This window comes from Alnus glutinosa, chromosome 10 (genome assembly GCF_958979055.1).
Source record: "Alnus glutinosa chromosome 10, dhAlnGlut1.1, whole genome shotgun sequence".
NCBI lineage: Eukaryota > Viridiplantae > Streptophyta > Magnoliopsida > Fagales > Betulaceae > Alnus > Alnus glutinosa.
Window position 1 is genome coordinate 22,477,440 of NC_084895.1, and position 18,531 is coordinate 22,495,970.

Sequence of the window (18,531 nt, forward strand, 5' to 3'; positions counted from 1 at the left end):
ACCGGGTGCTATTTGATCGATGTAAAACTTTAATCGGCGGATAGTTCAGTATCCGGTCGATGTAAAACAAATGAAACCTTGCATGAGCATGTACAACATTATTTTTATGAGTGTGATATTTTTATACTATTGTAGTATTTGCTAGACGCATTAGTATGCATAAGAGTCTCAATGGAAATGAATTTGTGTATATTTCTATCAAATGATTACATGATTTAAATGCCATTGTTTTCTATAACGAATATTCTACGTATAATCTTAGCTGCCTAGTATGTTTAAAGGTTTTCTATTAGTCAGTGTTTGCTATATCAGCTACGGGGGTTTTCAAACAAAAGTTTATAAAATTGGTAGCTGTTATAGTGTACACATGACTAAAAATGAAAAGTTGATTCTTTGAAAACTCAGTCAGTTTAATACCACTGTGGTCTCGGTATTATTTACAGAGACGGTGAACTCATCATTTCACCTATACGGATGTGGCTACCCCCCACAACCGTATGGATGCCGCTCTTTTGGCTGCAGGTACTCAAGAGTTAGATAATGATCCAATAGCGTTTTATCTGGGATATTACGACTGAGGCCCGCAGCGACTCATCATTTCACCTATACGGATGTGGCTACCCCTCACAACCGTATGGATGCTGGTCTTTTGGCTGCAGGTACTCAAGAGTTAGATAATGATCCAATAGCGTTTTATCTGGGATATTACGACTGAGGCCCGCAGCGACAGTTGTAATGGGATGGACTATGGTGTCCTCTCTTTTGGTATATTTTGTATATGGCTTGTGACGTGGATGTCACGTATTCTTTTGTATAAGCCATTTTTGTTATATGATGTAATGATGTTAAGCCTTAAACAAATAGACATGTGTATGGCTCTTTTGTAAAATCAACAGGTTATGTTTTAGTTGTGTTATTCCGCTAAAATCATGATGGTGTTATTATGTTTTCCGCTGTTAGATATAAATCTGATTATCAGGTACATATTATAGGGCATGTGCCATATGTTGGCTAAGCGACAAATAGTCGTGCCACTGTGACGACTTGTTTTATGTTTGTATTAAAAAATTTAAAAAAAAAAAAAAAAAAAAAAAAAAAAAAAGGTCGTCACATAGGGTCCATGTTTTATTGGCTTGGAGGGCTGCAAATTCAGCAGCCATTGCAGTTTGCCATCGGGGATCAAGAATAGCTTTGGCAAAACTGGTAGGTTCAGATTCAGTGAGAACAGTGAGGAGGGCCTTTGGAGGTTGATGTTTGATGGTTGAGTAAAGCTTGTAGTCATAAAAGGTTTTTGGTTTAAGGGACCCAGTTCTGGACCTAGTGACCATGGAGTGAGATGGAAAGGCTGGTGGAAGAGAAGATTCTGAAGAGGTTGTAGCAGTAGCTGTGGTGTGTGACCTAGTGATCATAGGATGAGTGGGGGCTGCATTGGAGGTAGATGTTGGTGTAGTGTTGGAAAAAATTGAAGGATGTGACAGGGGAGTGGAGAGGTGCAGCTGAGAGTCAAAAGGTGTTGCTACATGGTCAGAAGATTCTGTAATAGGAGAGTTGGTTGTAGTGCCAGTGTGAGAGTGAAGAGATGATGATTGGAGGATTTCTGGTTGATCAGGACCTGGAGTGGCTAAATGGGACGGATTAGGATGAGATGCAGAAGCAGTTGGTTCAGTAGAAGTTTCATTAGTAGGAAGAGTATTAGAGGAACTTACTGGTGATGTAAGGGATATTGATGACGAAGCACTGGTTTTGGATGGCAGGGAGCTCTTGGAGTCATTCTCTTTGGCTGGGAAAGAGTGTTCATCAAAAGCAACATTTCTGGAAAGATAGACACGACCAATGATAGGATCCAAACATCGATATCCTGCATTACTGTATCCAAGAAAAATGCAAACTTTGGAACGATACTCTAACTTGTAAGCAGTATAGGGTCTTAGGAGAGGAAAGCACTTGCAACCAAATACTCTTAGAAGGGTATAAGCTGGAGGTTTGTGGAATAATTTCTCATAAGGTGAGATATGATCTAAAACTGGGGTAGGAAATCTATTAATAATAAACATTGAAGTGAGAAAAGCATCCACCCAATGGTGTTTTGACAGTCCGGATTGAGCAAGAAGTGTGAGGCCGGTTTCAAGAATGTGGTGAAGTTTCCTCTCTGCTAAGCCATTTTGTTATGAAGTGTGAGGGCAGGATTTTCGATGTAGGATTCTATTTGTGGTTAGAAATGATTGGAAAAGATTTGAAGTGTATTTTCCTCCCCTCGAGCTGCTAGATTTTTGCAGAAAATTAAGTTTCAACCAATGTTTTGAATTTGACAAAGCAATGATAGCCATCAGATTCGCGTTGGATTGGATAAAGCCATGTATAACAAGTGAAATCATCCACAAAAATGATATAATATTTGCAACCACTATGAGAATAAACTGGAGATGTCCATAAGTCAGTGTGGATTAATTCAAGTACATGAGTGGTAATCCTAGTAGAAGACTTGAAAGGTAATTGTTTGCTTTTGCCAAGAGGACAAAAATCACAAAAGTCTACTTGACATTCATTAGAAGTTGGCAAGGAATTAGCCTTGATTACATGGCTTACAGTTTTGAAAGAGGAATGGCCTAACCTAGAGTGCCATATACAAAAGATGTTTTTAAACCCAAAAAGGCAATGAAAGTAGGACCACGTTTGGAAGAACATTTCCTCAGCCTCAAAGGGTAGAGTCCATTTTCACTCCTGCCTTCCAGTAGCAGTGCATGTGTCTTGAGGTCCTTCACAAAAAAATGAGATGCAATAAGTATAAAGTAGCAATGGTTATCTATACAAAATTTATGAATAGACAGCAAGTTTGTAGCAGCGGAAGGACAATGCAGCACATGTTTAAGGTGAAAGGAAGAGTTAGACAAAGGAAAAGATGAGTGAAAAGTTGATGAACCAGTATGCTCAATAGCTAATCCTGCACCATGTCCTACAGCAATTGATTCAGAGCCTTTGAAGGTTGCTGATCAATGGACAGATTCTCCAATGCACTTGTGACAAGGGCATTGGCTCCACTATCGGCAAACCATTGTTGATCATCAATTTCCTGATGTGTTTGGGCAATCATGGCAGCCAGTTGAGATGGAGGATGGCGACCTTGAAATGAGAAGTTCATCCTGTGAAAACAATCAAGAGCATAATGGTTAAGTTTGCCACAAATTTGGCATGAGATCCGAGGATTAAAAGAGGATCCAGTGTTGGTGGGAGAAGGTGGATTTGGTCTACTGAATGCTGGCATTGTGGAAATAGATCGAGCCATGGGATATTGTTGAGAGAAGGGAGGTCCATTCTAGTGCTGTCTGAAGTTTTAGGAATATTGATGGGAACGAGGCATGTGTTGGTAAGGTCCAGTGAAGGTTCTTGGTGTTGAGGTGTATTTAGATGGACCATATCTGTTGAAAGGTCTCTGGGGAAATTTCACTTTGCGATTGAAGCTTTGAGGACTTGGTTTTGAGGGAGTAGATTGATGGTTGGTGTAGAATGCAAACTTGTTGATATCATATGCGGATTGTTGTTGATTGAGAATGACTTCATGATTCAACAGCTCATCTTGAAATTTTGCAAAAGAAGGAGTTTTGTCCCTAGTAGTAACAGTAAAGACAGTGACAAAAGTGTTAAACATAGGATTAAGACCACTGATGTAGGATATGAGATCCTCATTATCAACCGGTTTCTGGATAGCAGTTAATTGATCTGCTATTGCCTTGGCTGACCGAAGATAGGCAGCACAGGATTTGGATCCTTGAGTTAAGCTCTGAAGTTGTCTTTTTAACTGTGACACTCGAGCTTTTGATTCTGAAGCAAATTGATGTGCTAGAGTTGACCACACTTGTTGTGAGGTATTAAGGCCATAAACTGTTGGCAGAATGGTTTCACTAAGGGAGATATTAATCCAGCTGAGAAGGAAATGATCCTTCTTGATCCACACAGCATGAGCCGGGTTGGGAATTTCCTTCCCTTCATCATCTCTTATAAGTTGAGGGGGACAAGATTCTGAGCCATTTACTATGCTGAGTAAATCATGGCTTTTCAGTATAGGAACTACCAATGAGTGCCACATCATGTAGTTGCCTTCATCAAGTTTAAGTGAAGGAAACTGTGAGTAGTTTGGTAATGAGTACGGGAGAGTAGAGGAGATGAGTAGAGCAGAAGAAGAGGAGGCCATTGGATCGAGTTGGTATTGAGGGCAGTGGCCAAGAGTGCTCTGATACCATGAAAAGGGATAAAAGTGTTTTGAACGATTGCTTAATTGATTGTGTGCCTCAAAGCACAATTATATACACAAGTTGAAAAGATTAAATAAATACAAAGTAATCAAGAAGGACATTCAGGAAGATCTAAGGAGTATTGTCTTTGCAGCATGATGTATGTTGAGGAATGGTTGGAGTGATCTGGCGGTATGGTGCAGTGTTGTACAGTATGGCCGTTGCTTGTGCAGGAGCTGCTGCAGCAATATGGGCTGAACTGTGACATGCAAAGGAAGCTTGAGCTGCTGAACTTAGACATGTAGAGAAAGAGAGCTTGGACAGTTGAAGAGTAACGGCTACTAGCCGTTACTTGATAGTTGAAGAGGATCCTCTAAGAAATAGAATAAAAATAAAATATATATCATTCCTCTTTTATTAAAGTCAAGAAACAAAGTTACAGTTGTTTTTGGTTTTGAAATCGAGAAACACTTTCTAAGTACCCTTAACATTTTTCGTAGTAATAAGTGATTGATGTGAGATAATGTAATCCGAGGAACAAGAACAATTATTGGAAGGTGTTGTAATGGGTGGTGTGCATGCATACTAAAATTTTCAACCAATTTCAACCAACCAATTTCTCAAAAACCCATGATTGTCGCTGTGACGACCCGTTTTTTTTTTTTTTTTTTTTTTTTTTTTTTTTTTTTTTTTTTTTATAAAAACATACAAACGGATCATCACAGTGGCACGACTACATGTCGCTCAGCCAACATATGGTACATGCCCCATAACATGTACCTGATAATCAGAGTTAAATCTAACAGTGGAATATAATAATCAATGTGCAGCGGAACACATATCATAAGCGGAAATACATCTAATACATAACAATTAATTACAACAAGAGTCATTTACAAGACTATCTATTTAAGGCTTATAAAACATATTACACCAATTACATACTAAATATAGGCTCAACAAATACATGTGTCACGTGGTACACGAGCCATAAATAAAATACCCAAAATGCGGACTACCCATGAGTCCGTGACTTATGACTGTCGCGATATGCTCCAATCATAGCATCCCAGACACTAGGTGGACGAGTCAATAACTATATCCGCAAAACCTGCAACCAAAGCATAAACGTCTGCACGGTTGCGGGGGTTGCCGCATCCGTACAGGTGGAATTATGAGTCCACCTTCTTAGCATACATAAATATACTAAGACCTCAGAGGTATACTATTCACTGAGTTTTCGCAAAGAACCAACTTTTCTTTTCTAGTCATGCGTACACTATAACAGCCACCAATTTTATAAACTTTTGTTTGAAAACCCCCATAGCTGATATAGCACACACCGGCTAATAGAAAACATTTGAACATACTTGGCAGCTAAGATTATACGCAGAAGTTCTGTTGTAGAAACAACTACGTACGACCTCACCTACGATAATACTTTAAGGTTTATTTGCTTAGGTTTACATAATCCTTACGTTAGAAATCAATGGCATTTAAATCATGCAACTATCCGATAGAAATATACATAAGCTCTTTTCCATTAAAACTCTTATGCATACCAATACGTATAGCAAAACTATTCATAATATAAAAACATCACTCATCAAAACCATGCTATGAATGATTATGCAATGCACATCATGGAAATTAATCCAAGCATCATGGGTTACCCCAAGCATCATGGAAATAAATCCAAGCATCATGGAAATTAATCCAAGCATCATGGGTTACCCCAAGCATCATGGGAATTATCCCAAGCATTGTTTCACGTGAGTTGTGAACCTCACTTCGATGCACGTTTAGCGTTCATATGCATATGCATCATGCTTTAAAACAATATACACAATATACATTTCATTTTATGAATTATGCCTTTAACACATGCTTTCTTTACAAAACATAATCAATTCAACATGTCATTTCTTTCACAATTTGCATAACTTAAATCTTTATACTCACTCTAAACTCACCAATCATATTCATAGTTCAAAACATCATCATAATTTCAATATACTCCAAAGTACTCAAATCATCCAAAACAATTCATAATCAACATACAGTTGGTTTAGGTTTGTAAAACAATATATATTTTGCAATTCATCATTTTAGAAAATAATACTTCTCAGTGAGTAGAATACTCACATTGGCTGCACGGATATTAAGCACTAGGCCTTCTAGACACCACCTTGCAATGCGCCACTGTGAAAATACACATTGCACATTATTTGACATTTCTAACATTAGACCGACATTTAACTCTTAAATTGCTCAAGAGCTAACCCTTGAAAAACCCATAATATTTTAAGGGTCTCAATTACTCACCCATAAATCTAGACACTAACTAAACTCAATTAACACTAACCCAAAGTATTTACTTGGGGTTAGACATTAAAATCACCATCTCAAATAATTTCCTATAACATCAAATATTAATCCCAAATTACAATCATTAATCTATAAATTATTTTCACTAACATTTTCTCAATATTATTAACCCTAAAACTATTTTCATTAATCTTTTACATAAAGCATTACCGTTTTAAAATAACATTAACCCATAAGAAAATCTTAAGGTTAATCTCACAAATACTATTTAAACTAAATACCCATAATTATTTATTTTTATTAACATTAGAACCTAACCCATAAATACTTAATTTTTACAAAACTCATAACTAATTTGGGATTAATCATCACAATAATTACAATTAATCCACAAATTGATAATCTAGATTTTAAACATTAAAACCCCCAAATTAATTTAACCCATAAAATTAAGGTTTCTAAACTTTAAATCATAATTTATAGAACACTACTCAAGCATTATATTATTAACCTAATAGCATTTACTAAGAGTTAATCACGTAAAAACTCAATTAAAATTAAATACCTAATAGTTAGGGCTAGAGGAAAACTTACCCAAAATTTGCCCAAATGAAATCTAACACTGAGAAAGTGTTTAGGAAGCTCCAAACCATGTAAATCCTAAAGATAAACAAAGATTAAACTCCACATTTCAAGATTTCATCTAAAATCTCAAATGACAAGAGTTTATGAAAATACCTCAAACCAATCGGTAGAAAAGTAGATCAGGTTTCGTAGATCACGTTACCGAAATCGGATTAAAGATCGGACCGTTGGATCTTCGTAGATTAAAGATTTTCTATAAAAATTATTAAGAAAAATAAGAAGAAGAGGCCTGCCTCTTTTCAAAAATGAAAAGAAAAGGCCATTCGGCCTTTTCTCTAAAAACAAGGCGCACTTTATTATTTTTTTTTTCTGCAGGAAAGGGCCACTTGGCCCTTCCTTTTAGTGAAGGTGGGGCGCAAGCGCCACACACTTCTTTTATTATATATATATATATATATATATATATATATATATATATATATATATATATATATATATTTTACTTTTTTTTCATTTTACTTTTGAATTTTCTTTTCTTCTTTTAATTTTAATTTTTCTTTTCTTTTTTTTCTTATTTCTTTTTGTTTTTGTTTTTACCGATTCTTCTTTCTTTTTCCTTTTTTCTTTTTTTTTTTCTTTTCTTATTTTATTTCCTAATTTCTTTCCTAATTTTATTTTATTTTTTATTTTATTTTCTATTTCTTTGGACCTACAAATATTCCTTTACATTTTTTAATGACACTAAATTAATTTAAATCAATTATTTACTCAGTTTTAGTATTTTAATTACTACAAAATGTCTTGGACATTACAGTCGCAATGGCTCGGCCTCAGGTACGGAAACCGTGGAAATATGAGGCGGTTGCCGCACACTCATTCACTTTTAGATATCATCATTAAATTATATTGTTTCAAAGTCTGTTCGAGATTGGAAATGATTTGTAGGGGATGTTTTTCAGTCCCCCAACTGGCATTTTTAATAAAAAAAATTATTTTTTCATGAAAAAGGGCGAGTGGGGGACGGTTTCCGGTCCTCTGTGAATCACGCCTCGTTCGGGATTGCGTTAGAAAAATATAACTTTTGTTTAAGGGTTAAATATCTCATTGGTATTTGAGTTTTAAGCGTTTTTAAATTTAGTATTTGAGTTTTCATTTTTATCATAGGTGGTACATGAGTTAAAAGTAAAAACCCATTTGGTACCTCTATTAGATTTTCTTTTCAAATTTTAACGGCTCGCCACGTTTCAACTGCTGAGGTTAACACACACACATTATATATATATATATATATATATATATATATAATAACAAAATTAAAAATAAAAAAAATAAAAAAATAAAAATAAAAATTATGGGTTTTGGCTCATGGGGTGGTAATTTTTTTTTTTTTTTTTTTATGAGTTTTGGCCCTTAGGGGTGGCCAAACCACCCTCGTGGCCCATGGAGGTGGTTCGGCCACCCCCGAGAGCCAAAACCCATCAATTTTTTTTTATTTTTTTTCTGTCATGGGGTGTTTCGGCCACCCCCATGGTTGCCAAAGGAGGTGGCTCAGCCATCCTTTTTATTTTATTTTTTTCTTTTCTTCAATTTTTATTTTTTTTTAAAAAAATTATAATTATTTTTTAAAGATTTTTTTTTTTTTTTTTTTTTATATAGTGCCATATGTCAACCTCAGTGGTTGACGCATGGCAAGCCGTCAATGGCGGAGACAAAGGGGGGCGCTCGCCCCCTCTAAATGTCTGAAGAAATTTTTTTTTTACAGCTATCTGAAAAAAAAAAAAAATTACATTAAAAAGAAGAAAAATAATGCTGATGCTAATGCCCGCCCCCTGCTGATAATAGAAGAAAAAAAAATTACATGAAAAAACCAACCATCAAAGAAAATTTTATCCAAAAAAAACCACAACAACAACCATTAAATGCTCAAGAAGAGGGATGGAACAATTTTGTGAAAAAATAAAAAATAAAAAAATTACATTTATCTCTCCATCTTGGGAAACTTTAGAACTCCTGCATAGAAAAAACCAACCATCAGAAGCCAAGATTACAAATCTTTTAAAAAAACACAAATCTTGTTCTTTGGCCTCTAGCATCTCCGCCTCTACCTCGGCAATCTCTTACACCGTAAACCTTCTACTTTTTTTTTTTCTTTTTCTTTTTCTTTTTTTTCTCTAAACTGAGCTGAGAGTGTGACTATGTGAGACAATGGTTGTTAAGTTGTTGTCTTTCTTCATTTGCTTTTCAGTTTTCAAGATAACGATAAAAATATGTGGTTGACAGGTTGTTTTTGTTTTGCTATTCAGAATTATTTTTTTTTTAGACACTTTTTAGAATTTCAGTCATTGCAAGTTGAAATGTGACTTGTCAATGTGGGTCAAAACCACATTTTTTTTCCTTTTTTTTTTAAAGTTAATTTTCTTTGGTTTACTTTTCTTTATTACTTACAATCATTGCAATTTGCAAAGATCTTTAATCTTTATTACTTAATAAATTATAACTTTTATTTTTGTTCAAACTTCCATAGTTGAATTCAGTTTATTTATTTATTCTTTTGACATCAATGTGATTATAAATTATTTTATTGAGTCTTCTTATTTATTATAGTTTTTTTATTTATTATTCTGATAAGAACAACATTGCCAATTTTCTTTTTATAAGGTTTTCTTTATACTTTGGGAGTAGGCCAAGTGACAAGTTCCAGTAGAATTTTTGCCACTCTCAGGTACATTATTTGTTATTGTTTGTTCTTTTTATTAAGACATTGTTTGTTGATTTGTTAGATTAATAGCTATCGGAATATGCTAATAATTTTATTAGAATATCATTAGAGTATGTGCCATTAGGCCATTAGTTGTTTAGTGTGAAAAGTTTACTTTGAAAGGGAAATTTTTGAAAGCTTCAATTCAGATTTAATACTTGATAATTTTGTTTCTTTAAGAGCATGTAGGATGCAATTTTAGACACATTGTATTTCATATTTTGTAATTTTTGTATTTTTGTTTTTTTTTTTTTGTATTAGTGCCTACATGTTAACTGATATATCAATTTGGCATATATTTATGAAGTTTGATAGATACATTTTTTGTGATACATATATTATGTTATAATTTATATTTTGAATTGTAATTACCATACTTTTATATATTATAATAAAAATATAATATATAAAAAGAACAAAAAAAATAATTTATCATTATATTTTATTATTTTAATTCCGCCCCTACTTGGCTCTGCCACTGCAAGCCGTTAAAATTTGAACGGAAAATCTAACAAAGGTACCAAATGAGTTTTTACCCCTAATTCAGGTACCACTCATAATACAAATGAAAATTCAAGTACTAAATTTAAAAACGCTTAAAACTCAGGTACCAATAAGGTATTTAACCCTTTGTTTAATGACAAAGTTAGAAAGAGATTTATAGGGAAAAAAAAAAAAAAAAAACTTTATTTTTCAGCTCCTCCCAAAAGTGCGGTTTGAGCTTTTTTAGAGCAAAAAGATTTTTTACCAACCGACCCCATTTTTGCTTGGCACAGTTTTTTATGTACTAAAAACACTTTTTTGAGCTCCTTAACACAATCCTCAACAAGTTTTTAGTCCTCATTGTTGCTTCATTTCTAAAGTGCTTTGACCACTCCATGTTGCTTTACTTTCCTCTTTTGTCTTTTCCAAGACTCAAAAGAAGAGTGAATGTTCTATAAATAATGGACAAAGTTTTTCACTCCTGTTGAATCTATTAAACTGATATATGTCTTTAGAGAAAATAATTTGGAGGAAAATTTTGTTCATTAATGATAAAAATGTGAGGCTACAGAAGATATCATAACCTCAGACTTTTTTCAATTCTCATTTTAAAACTTTCTTTCACATTCTCCGATTTGTCAAATAGTAATGCTACTTTTCACACCTATTTATCACATTCATTTTACACCGGCTTAGTGTGTTAGAAGTAACTGACATGAAAAGCCACTTAAAACATATCACGTCAGCCAGTATAAACTGAATGTGAACAGTATCGTTACTTTTGCAAATATACATTTTGGGAACCAAATTAAATAGACTCTATTCTGCACTTAAGATGACCTAATTTATTTGCAATACCATTGGCTACTATCTATGAATCTTCTAGGAAGGCCCATCATCAAATGATAAATATCCCAATTCGATAGTTTTAAGGAATGTGATATTATTTAGCTTCTTGTCAAATATTAATTTCTAAACCATTATTTTTGGCAGTTGGAAACAGAGACATGTGATAGAAATATCAGACAAATTCATCTTTGTTTTAGAAGATCCAATCCTTGTGTTGCTCATGGCTCTCTAAAAATCCTTTTGAAACAGGAATCACAAATCCTTGTGCTTCTCCCAATCGCAGCCTTGTGCAACAGGAAGAGTTATCAATGAGCTTTGGAAACACCCATTTGCATAGAAAAGCCAAGTAAACCATGTGATTCCCAGGAACAAAAAAAAAACAAAATCAAAAAGTAAGATGTGTGATTGTTAATCCTAGAGTTCTATTAATTGTAAATCAAGAAGTTGAGATAATTAGAGAAAAAAGAAAGAAAAAAATTAAGAAAGAATTTCACTTATAATCTTTGATCTTTCATCACTTTTGAAATAAAGTACTTAAATTTTAAAACGTGTGAATTTAAGATATCCATATTTTAATTTCAACCATCGGTTAAATTTTTTCATTAAATCCTATTAAAATTCTGAAAATACCCTTTTTTTTTTTTTTTAAGAAAAAAAAGAAAGAAAAAAAATTGTAAGGATTTAGGTGTTAGACAGAATTTAACAGAATTTGCAAAAATACTTATACTTGAATTTTTGAAATTTTTTGAATTTATTTTAAAAAACAAAACACAGGGTATTTTGGAAATTTTAGATAGAATTTAACGGAAATTTTTAACAAAGGGTTAAGATTGAAAAAAATTGAAAGATGAATACTCTAAATTCATATGTTTAAAGTTTGGGTACCTTATTTCAAAAGTAATGAAACATCAAATGTTAAGTGAAGTTTTCCCAAAAATTAATAACTTCAAGGTGATCAAAACTTTAAAACTTGTAGGTAATGGATCGAGATCCCCTATAAATAACAGAAGCTCAAGTAATGAAGAGAACTATTTTTTTGCCACTTTTTTCCAAAAAATATTCTCAGCTGAACATCGAAACAAACGGAGCGTAAATGTATTGAAAACAAACCAAAAATTAAGCACAAATCTCACTCACTGTCTGGATTTAGCACCAAGTTTAGAGGCAAAATATCCTTTTCATTGTGCATACAATTACTCATTGCCGGTGCAATAGGATTAGGATATTTCTGTTACTAGTACAAAACACCTAATGTAAAGTTTTAGAGGGTATATCAGCCACAGGAGCACTTGACATTGCAGGTGGTCCTCTCCCAAGACGACCTTGAGGTCCAGGAGTAGTAGAAGCATCTGTGTGAACTTCTGAAATAAAATTTGGCCCTTCAACTTTCCTCATCTGCTGCCATTTATTCTTTCTCAAATCAATCGCATCCTTCAACATGAACCTGACCCTAGAAGATAAATTCATATTATTGGATAATGCCTTCATTCTATCAAAATATGCGTCCATATGCTCCTTAGCTTTTTGATGGTCGATCATCTCCCCAATAGTAATCATCAATTTGCACAAAGCTTCAACAACTTCTTCATCAGGATCCTGATACTGGCCCAGCAATTTGTGTAAGCATGCGTGCATTATTCGCTCAGTCAACATTTTCTTCTTGTACAACTCCCCAATTATTCTAATGTTACCCAACATTCTTCTTCTAGCCTTATCTCTCTTCTCTTCTCTTTCCTCAGCAGACTGTTTAATCTGATCCTCTTCATCAGCTTTATTAGCTTCTTCTTCTTGCTCTCTTTCCCCCCTCTCAAATTCCTCCTGGCACTTGTTCAGAAGAACTCTCTTGAAAGTTAACTTTTCATTATCTTCATTGAAATCAGGCAACTCCCCAGCCAGATGACTACAAAAATTTACATACGTCTCACAGTAAATAGGCCCCATTAAAGCTCTGTCAAAGATCTGTGAGACAAAACTAATTAGAGTGGCAGCATTGTCAATGTTAATTGCTTTCACTTGCTCAATAAGTTTCTCAAAGTTCGTTGGAGTAAGTTTGTTTAAAATATCTCTTATTTGCCTTTGCTTTGCTTGTTCCTCATCCACCTGACGTGGATCCTTCAAGAGGAAATCTCTAGAATAATTTTTAGCTGTAACTACTTCTTCATCTTTGTCATGATTATCCAGTCTCCCAATAACAACATTATCCAGTCTCCCAATAACCTGTTGTCCAGCAGCATCGGCTTTCTGAAGTATTTCTTTCTTCTTCTTCTTTCCTCCTTTAGCTTCTTTTTTCTGCTTCTTTCCTCCTTTAGTTTCTTTCTTTTCATCCTGGCCCTTATATGCATTATGAAGATCAGAAGTAGTCCCAGTGGCATCGGCTTTCTGAAGTATTTCTTTCATCTTCTTCTTTCCTCCTTTAGCAGTATTCTTTGCCTTACTCAGATCAAGGCTTGGCTTATCCTTTAGAAAGGTGTAAATTTTTGCATAAAGATTAACGAAAAAGGGCTAAACTAAATTGGAAAATAATGAAAGGAAGGAAAGGGTCATACACAGCATAAAAGTACCTGACTAGGGTATGAATCACGTTTAACAAGATGAGAGATATTGAAATTAGCACTCATCAAGGCCCGATCTTCAGATGTAATCTCAAAACCTTTTGGAAGGACGAGATATTGCTCCGTGAATTTCAAGAGGAAATCTCTGGAATATTTTTTGGCTGTAACTACTTCTTCATCTTTGTCATGATTATCCAGTCTCCCAATAACAACATTATCCACTATCAGGCCCTCAGAAGAAATAACAGACGACACTGCCGACTGGTTAGTTGCCACCGGCAACGACTTGGACGCCGCCAATGATTCAGCGTCATGTTTAGACTGCTGCAAAGAGCTTTCTGAACAAATCTCAGAATCCCTTTCAGGATGTGATGAGCTAGCTTCACCAGATGGTCTCACGTGTTTAGGAGATTCACCCTTTTCAGCACCATGTGAGCTACTTGGCCGCATTGAGTCTGCAACCTTTTCTCCAATAGAACCAGCACTTGGCTTGACTGTAACCGGAATCATTGTTGACGGAGCAGAGGAGGAGATTATAGTATGTAGATCACGGGAATGTTCCAAGTTTGGTAGATTAAAAGAATCATGGCGTGCCTGCAGATTAAAAATCACAGAAAGGTTTCTTAAATTATTAAATATAAATGCATATCTCCAAGCACAAAGGAAATGGTACACCAAAATTATACCAAGTTTGAATAGTACATCGTGCAAAGTTCCATAGTACTTGGAACAATAGACGAAAAGGAAGTGAGGACAGAGGATGCTACCGTTAAGTCTCAGACTTTTAATAGACAAGCAGACCAGAAGACAAGACTCAAAACAAAAAAAGTACAAACCTGGTCCCCTTTCTGCTCATCCAAATTTGGCGGGGCTGTGCTAGTTTGATCAGGAACCTACAAACACGAAAATCAACACAATCATTTGAATCTATCAAATAAGGTTTAGAAAAATGTCTAGCGCCATTCTATAGAGAAAAAAACTAAACAAATTGCATTTAGTGGATGTGAGAGCATAAGCATACCTGCATCCCATTCATGAAACCAGGACTTATGGACTCAAACTGGAAGGAGGATGCCTTAGACGCATCTCCAGGGGCTGATCCATAGAAACCATTAAAAGCATATCATTAGTTATATTATTCTACTACTGCAAGTCAATGTCAAGATCAATAGTCTCCCATGCATATTATAACAAAATTCTTATAATTCATGCATAGTGGAACTATATCCAAAGCTTCTAGTCATACCCTTTATAGGTGTTCTGGGAGCTGCCGAGTCAGAGCTCATGGAGGCAGGTTGAGAAGTTGGAACCTTCGGAACAGTTCGGTTGCTTCTCTGAGGAGCCGACGACTCAGCTGGCTTGGCAGCTGGGCTTGTAACCGGCATATATATCAGATGGTTCTACCACACACCATTAAAAAAAAAAAAAAAAAAATGAAAAAACAAACAAACGAAAGGAACAAATGCTACCGTTGAGATCAAATGCATGGTTCTCTAGTTTTGAAACGATCAAATTTATAAGATGCTCCTTCACTTTAAATTGTGGGGAGTACACTCTTCCAATAATCTTTCAAAAACATTACATAAAACATATCTGGTGTCAAAAATCATATATATAAGATGTCAGGTTGACGACCCAGAGTTATGATACTAAAAGATAGCCTGGAGTAAAATAGTTGCTTATCCAAATTAAAGAACTCCAAAGGAAGGCAGAGAAGCTTTCTTTGGTCCTTATAATCCACGAAAACAAGATTGCTCCATACACACATATTTGGATTCCAAAAGGCATGCATATATAAGAGGTGAAAAACAAACAACACTTATAAGGTTGCTGTAATCAGTATGTAATTGATTCAACTATGAAATTCCCATCATTGAAATTTGATCATTAATTAATATAGCAAAAATTTAAACGAGAGAGAGAGAGAGAGAGAGAGAGAGAGAGAGAGAGAGAGAGAGAGAGACCTGGCAATGGCATGGTGTACATGTTCACTGGTATAACTTGGGCCCTGCGAAGAAAACCATTAAGAATCTAAGATTACATGAGAGAATGAGAGAGGCTTTAATCTAAGATAACACCAACTAAAAGTTTCTGTTCTTCCTTTTTCTTTTTTTATTCTCTTCTTTCCTTAAAGCAGATGGCATACTTCCTACAATAAAGATAGGAAAACTCTACAATAATTGCCAAGGTGATGGTTTAGAAACTAGTCAGAAGGAGAAATGCTACGCTTACTTAACTTCTAAGGGCTCGTATGGCAACAACCTTCCCTCCCCTTCCCTCCTTTTCCCTTCTCTCTAAAAAAAAATCAATTTCAAAACATTCTTAATTTTTTTCATGTTTTATATCACATTAACAACTTTTTATTACTATTTAAATAAAAGAACTCACTATAATACAATTTTTTTTCCACTTTTTCATATAAATTATTTCTATTTTATATCACATCAATCACTTTTTAATACTACTCAAAAAAAATTCCCCCCATATTTGAAGGGAAAGGGGTTGTCAAACGGAGAGTAAAGTAATTTATTCAAAGTGTTTGCTTCTTTATTAAATTATGATATGACATTGAAAATTATCATCGATGCGACATATTAATTTATTCAAAATTTGTGATAATTTTTACTGTCACATTAAAGATAGCACTTACAAATAAACACTTACAAAATATATGTATTCACTGCCACGTTAGTGAGTAAACACTTGAAAGTAAGTATTTTGAAATACATGTAACATTTTTCCATCGTTCTCCAACGAGAAATGGTACAAACTCTTTCTTTTACGCTCTCAAATGCTTACTTCCTAATACTTGAAAATATATGTTCACTCCTACGTTAAGGAGTAAGCATTTTTAACTTTGAAGTACATGTAGTATTTTTCAATCATTCTCCAAAAAGAAATGCTATGCCAACTCTCTCTTTTACACTCTCAAATGCTTACTCGTAATGCTCGACGTGAGTTTTCTACATTAACATTTTTTAATATCATCTTCTTACTCTCTTTCTACAACTGTCACGTTACAGAATATAAAAAAGAGGAAGTTCTTGTAGCAGTTCACAGTTGGTACATACTGCTTGATTGAGTTCCAGTGACCATTCCGTAGATGCTTTGAGAAGAAAGCCCAGCCAATTGTTAGAGAGAAAAGGGTATCCGAATTTGGCTTCTCCACTTTTCCTTCTTAATTACCAAGCGGACAATACAGTCCATTCGATTCGACGGATCATTCCATCGGCTGGTGTCTGCAAAGTGTCCAACGGTCACAATTGTCGCGTGAAGAAGATAAAATGGTTCAGATTCGATTCAAATACCTCGTGAAGACATGCCCATGAACACAAAGCTTTTTAAACAGAAAATGAGGACAATTACTATTGATTGCAACTATTATTGCTCGATCTTCACCTCCTCTGCAACGTTTACTTTTCTGCTTTCCTGTCGTAGATACGTGTTGTAGGATACCTTCTATTAAGAGGCAGAGTAATGCTACAAACATTATTTTTAACACAACTATTTTATTATAAAGGTAATGCGATAGTCTTAATTAATTCTGAATTAATCTTTGTTGAAAAAAAAAATTTAAAATTAGTTGAGATTATCACGATAATACTGTGAAATAATAATAGAATAAAAATAAAATATATAGCATTTCTCTTTTATTAAAGTCAAGAAACAAAGTTAAAGTAGTTTTGGGTTTTGAAATCGGAAACACTTTCTAAGTAAGTTCCCAAAGTACCTTGAGATGCTTTTCAATTCAAATGTGGAGATGTTTCGTTCAAATAGCATGTTACACCGTTTGCAATTAGGTCACACACATTTATTACCCTCGTTGTGTCGCCCTACGGGTTCAAATGAATTTAAGAAGATAGAGCTGGTTAGTTTAAGTGGAATGACAAAATTGTCTAAAAAAATGAAATGACAATTTTACCCATATTTTTATACTAACTGGTTCCTCTCCAGTTCAAATGAACTAGAGAGGATCCTTGTCCTTAAGGTTCACCTAACCCACAAACTTGTTGACACCTAAACATATTCCATACGAACGACACGTTCTTCCATTAGAATTTGATCAATCGAGATTCACTCCAGACCGATCTTATGCTCTGTTTGTTTCCCGTGTAAAATATTTTCTTAAAAATGTTTCAACATTTTTCAATATTTGATGAAAGCTAAAATAATGGTCCATAAAAACCATTTTTAGTTTAGTCGTAAAAACCCTTTTATTTTTCTGAATTAAAACTTTTCATTCTTGCACATGCACGTTTATAAAAACTTACCCGCCAAGACATTTTTGTAACCAAATTTTCTAAATTCCTAACACAAATCTCTCATTCCTAGTTGACCTAATGCTTACAAGTCTTTATCGAGCTTCAACCATATACCTTTCTTTTTGCATTATCTTGTTGACTCTTAACTCCAATTTTTCTGTTGCCCTTAATACAGCCCCGAGTCTTAAAAAGGATTCATATCCCTAATCTTACCAAAAGATTGGTGACCCAGCATCTCCACCCAACCCCAACCCGAGGTTAGCATACTCAACACAAAATAGTAACAGACAAATAACCGTGGAAAAGACCAAACCATGCCTAAACGACTGGTGAAAACAGAACAGAAAAGCTCAAAACGCGAATTCTATTATCAATGACAGTGATGCAAATTTTCCATTCTTTTTTTTTAAGACACCATTTGATAGCCCGTCAACCTTAATTATACATACTACGGAATACCAGCCAGAAGAAAACCAAAACTGCAA

General features: G+C 34.5%; 1 protein-coding gene and 1 long non-coding RNA gene across 2 annotated transcripts in view; both read right to left on the bottom strand.

Annotated features, from left to right (window-relative positions):
* The window catches only part of LOC133879561 (eukaryotic translation initiation factor 4G-like), a 30,314-nt gene extending 14,452 nt beyond the window's left edge, over window positions 1-15,862 (bottom strand). Inside the window, exons 1-6 of the mRNA XM_062318174.1 lie at window positions 15,749-15,862; window positions 15,031-15,184; window positions 14,806-14,879; window positions 14,621-14,677; window positions 13,794-14,378; window positions 12,671-13,689 (exon numbers count right to left, since the gene is read on the bottom strand). Of these exons, the coding sequence (XP_062174158.1) occupies window positions 12,671-13,689; window positions 13,794-14,378; window positions 14,621-14,677; window positions 14,806-14,879; window positions 15,031-15,169 (1,874 nt within the window). The 5' untranslated portion in view covers window positions 15,170-15,184; window positions 15,749-15,862. The remainder of the gene's footprint in view (window positions 1-12,670; window positions 13,690-13,793; window positions 14,379-14,620; window positions 14,678-14,805; window positions 14,880-15,030; window positions 15,185-15,748) is intronic.
* Window positions 5,074-7,474, bottom strand: LOC133879920 (uncharacterized). The gene is made up of 4 exons (XR_009902160.1): window positions 7,296-7,474; window positions 7,152-7,217; window positions 6,375-6,431; window positions 5,074-5,361 (listed from the first exon to the last, which is right to left on the bottom strand). It is a non-coding gene; the product is annotated as an uncharacterized LOC133879920 (long non-coding RNA).
* Window positions 15,863-18,531: the final 2,669 nt, after the last annotated feature.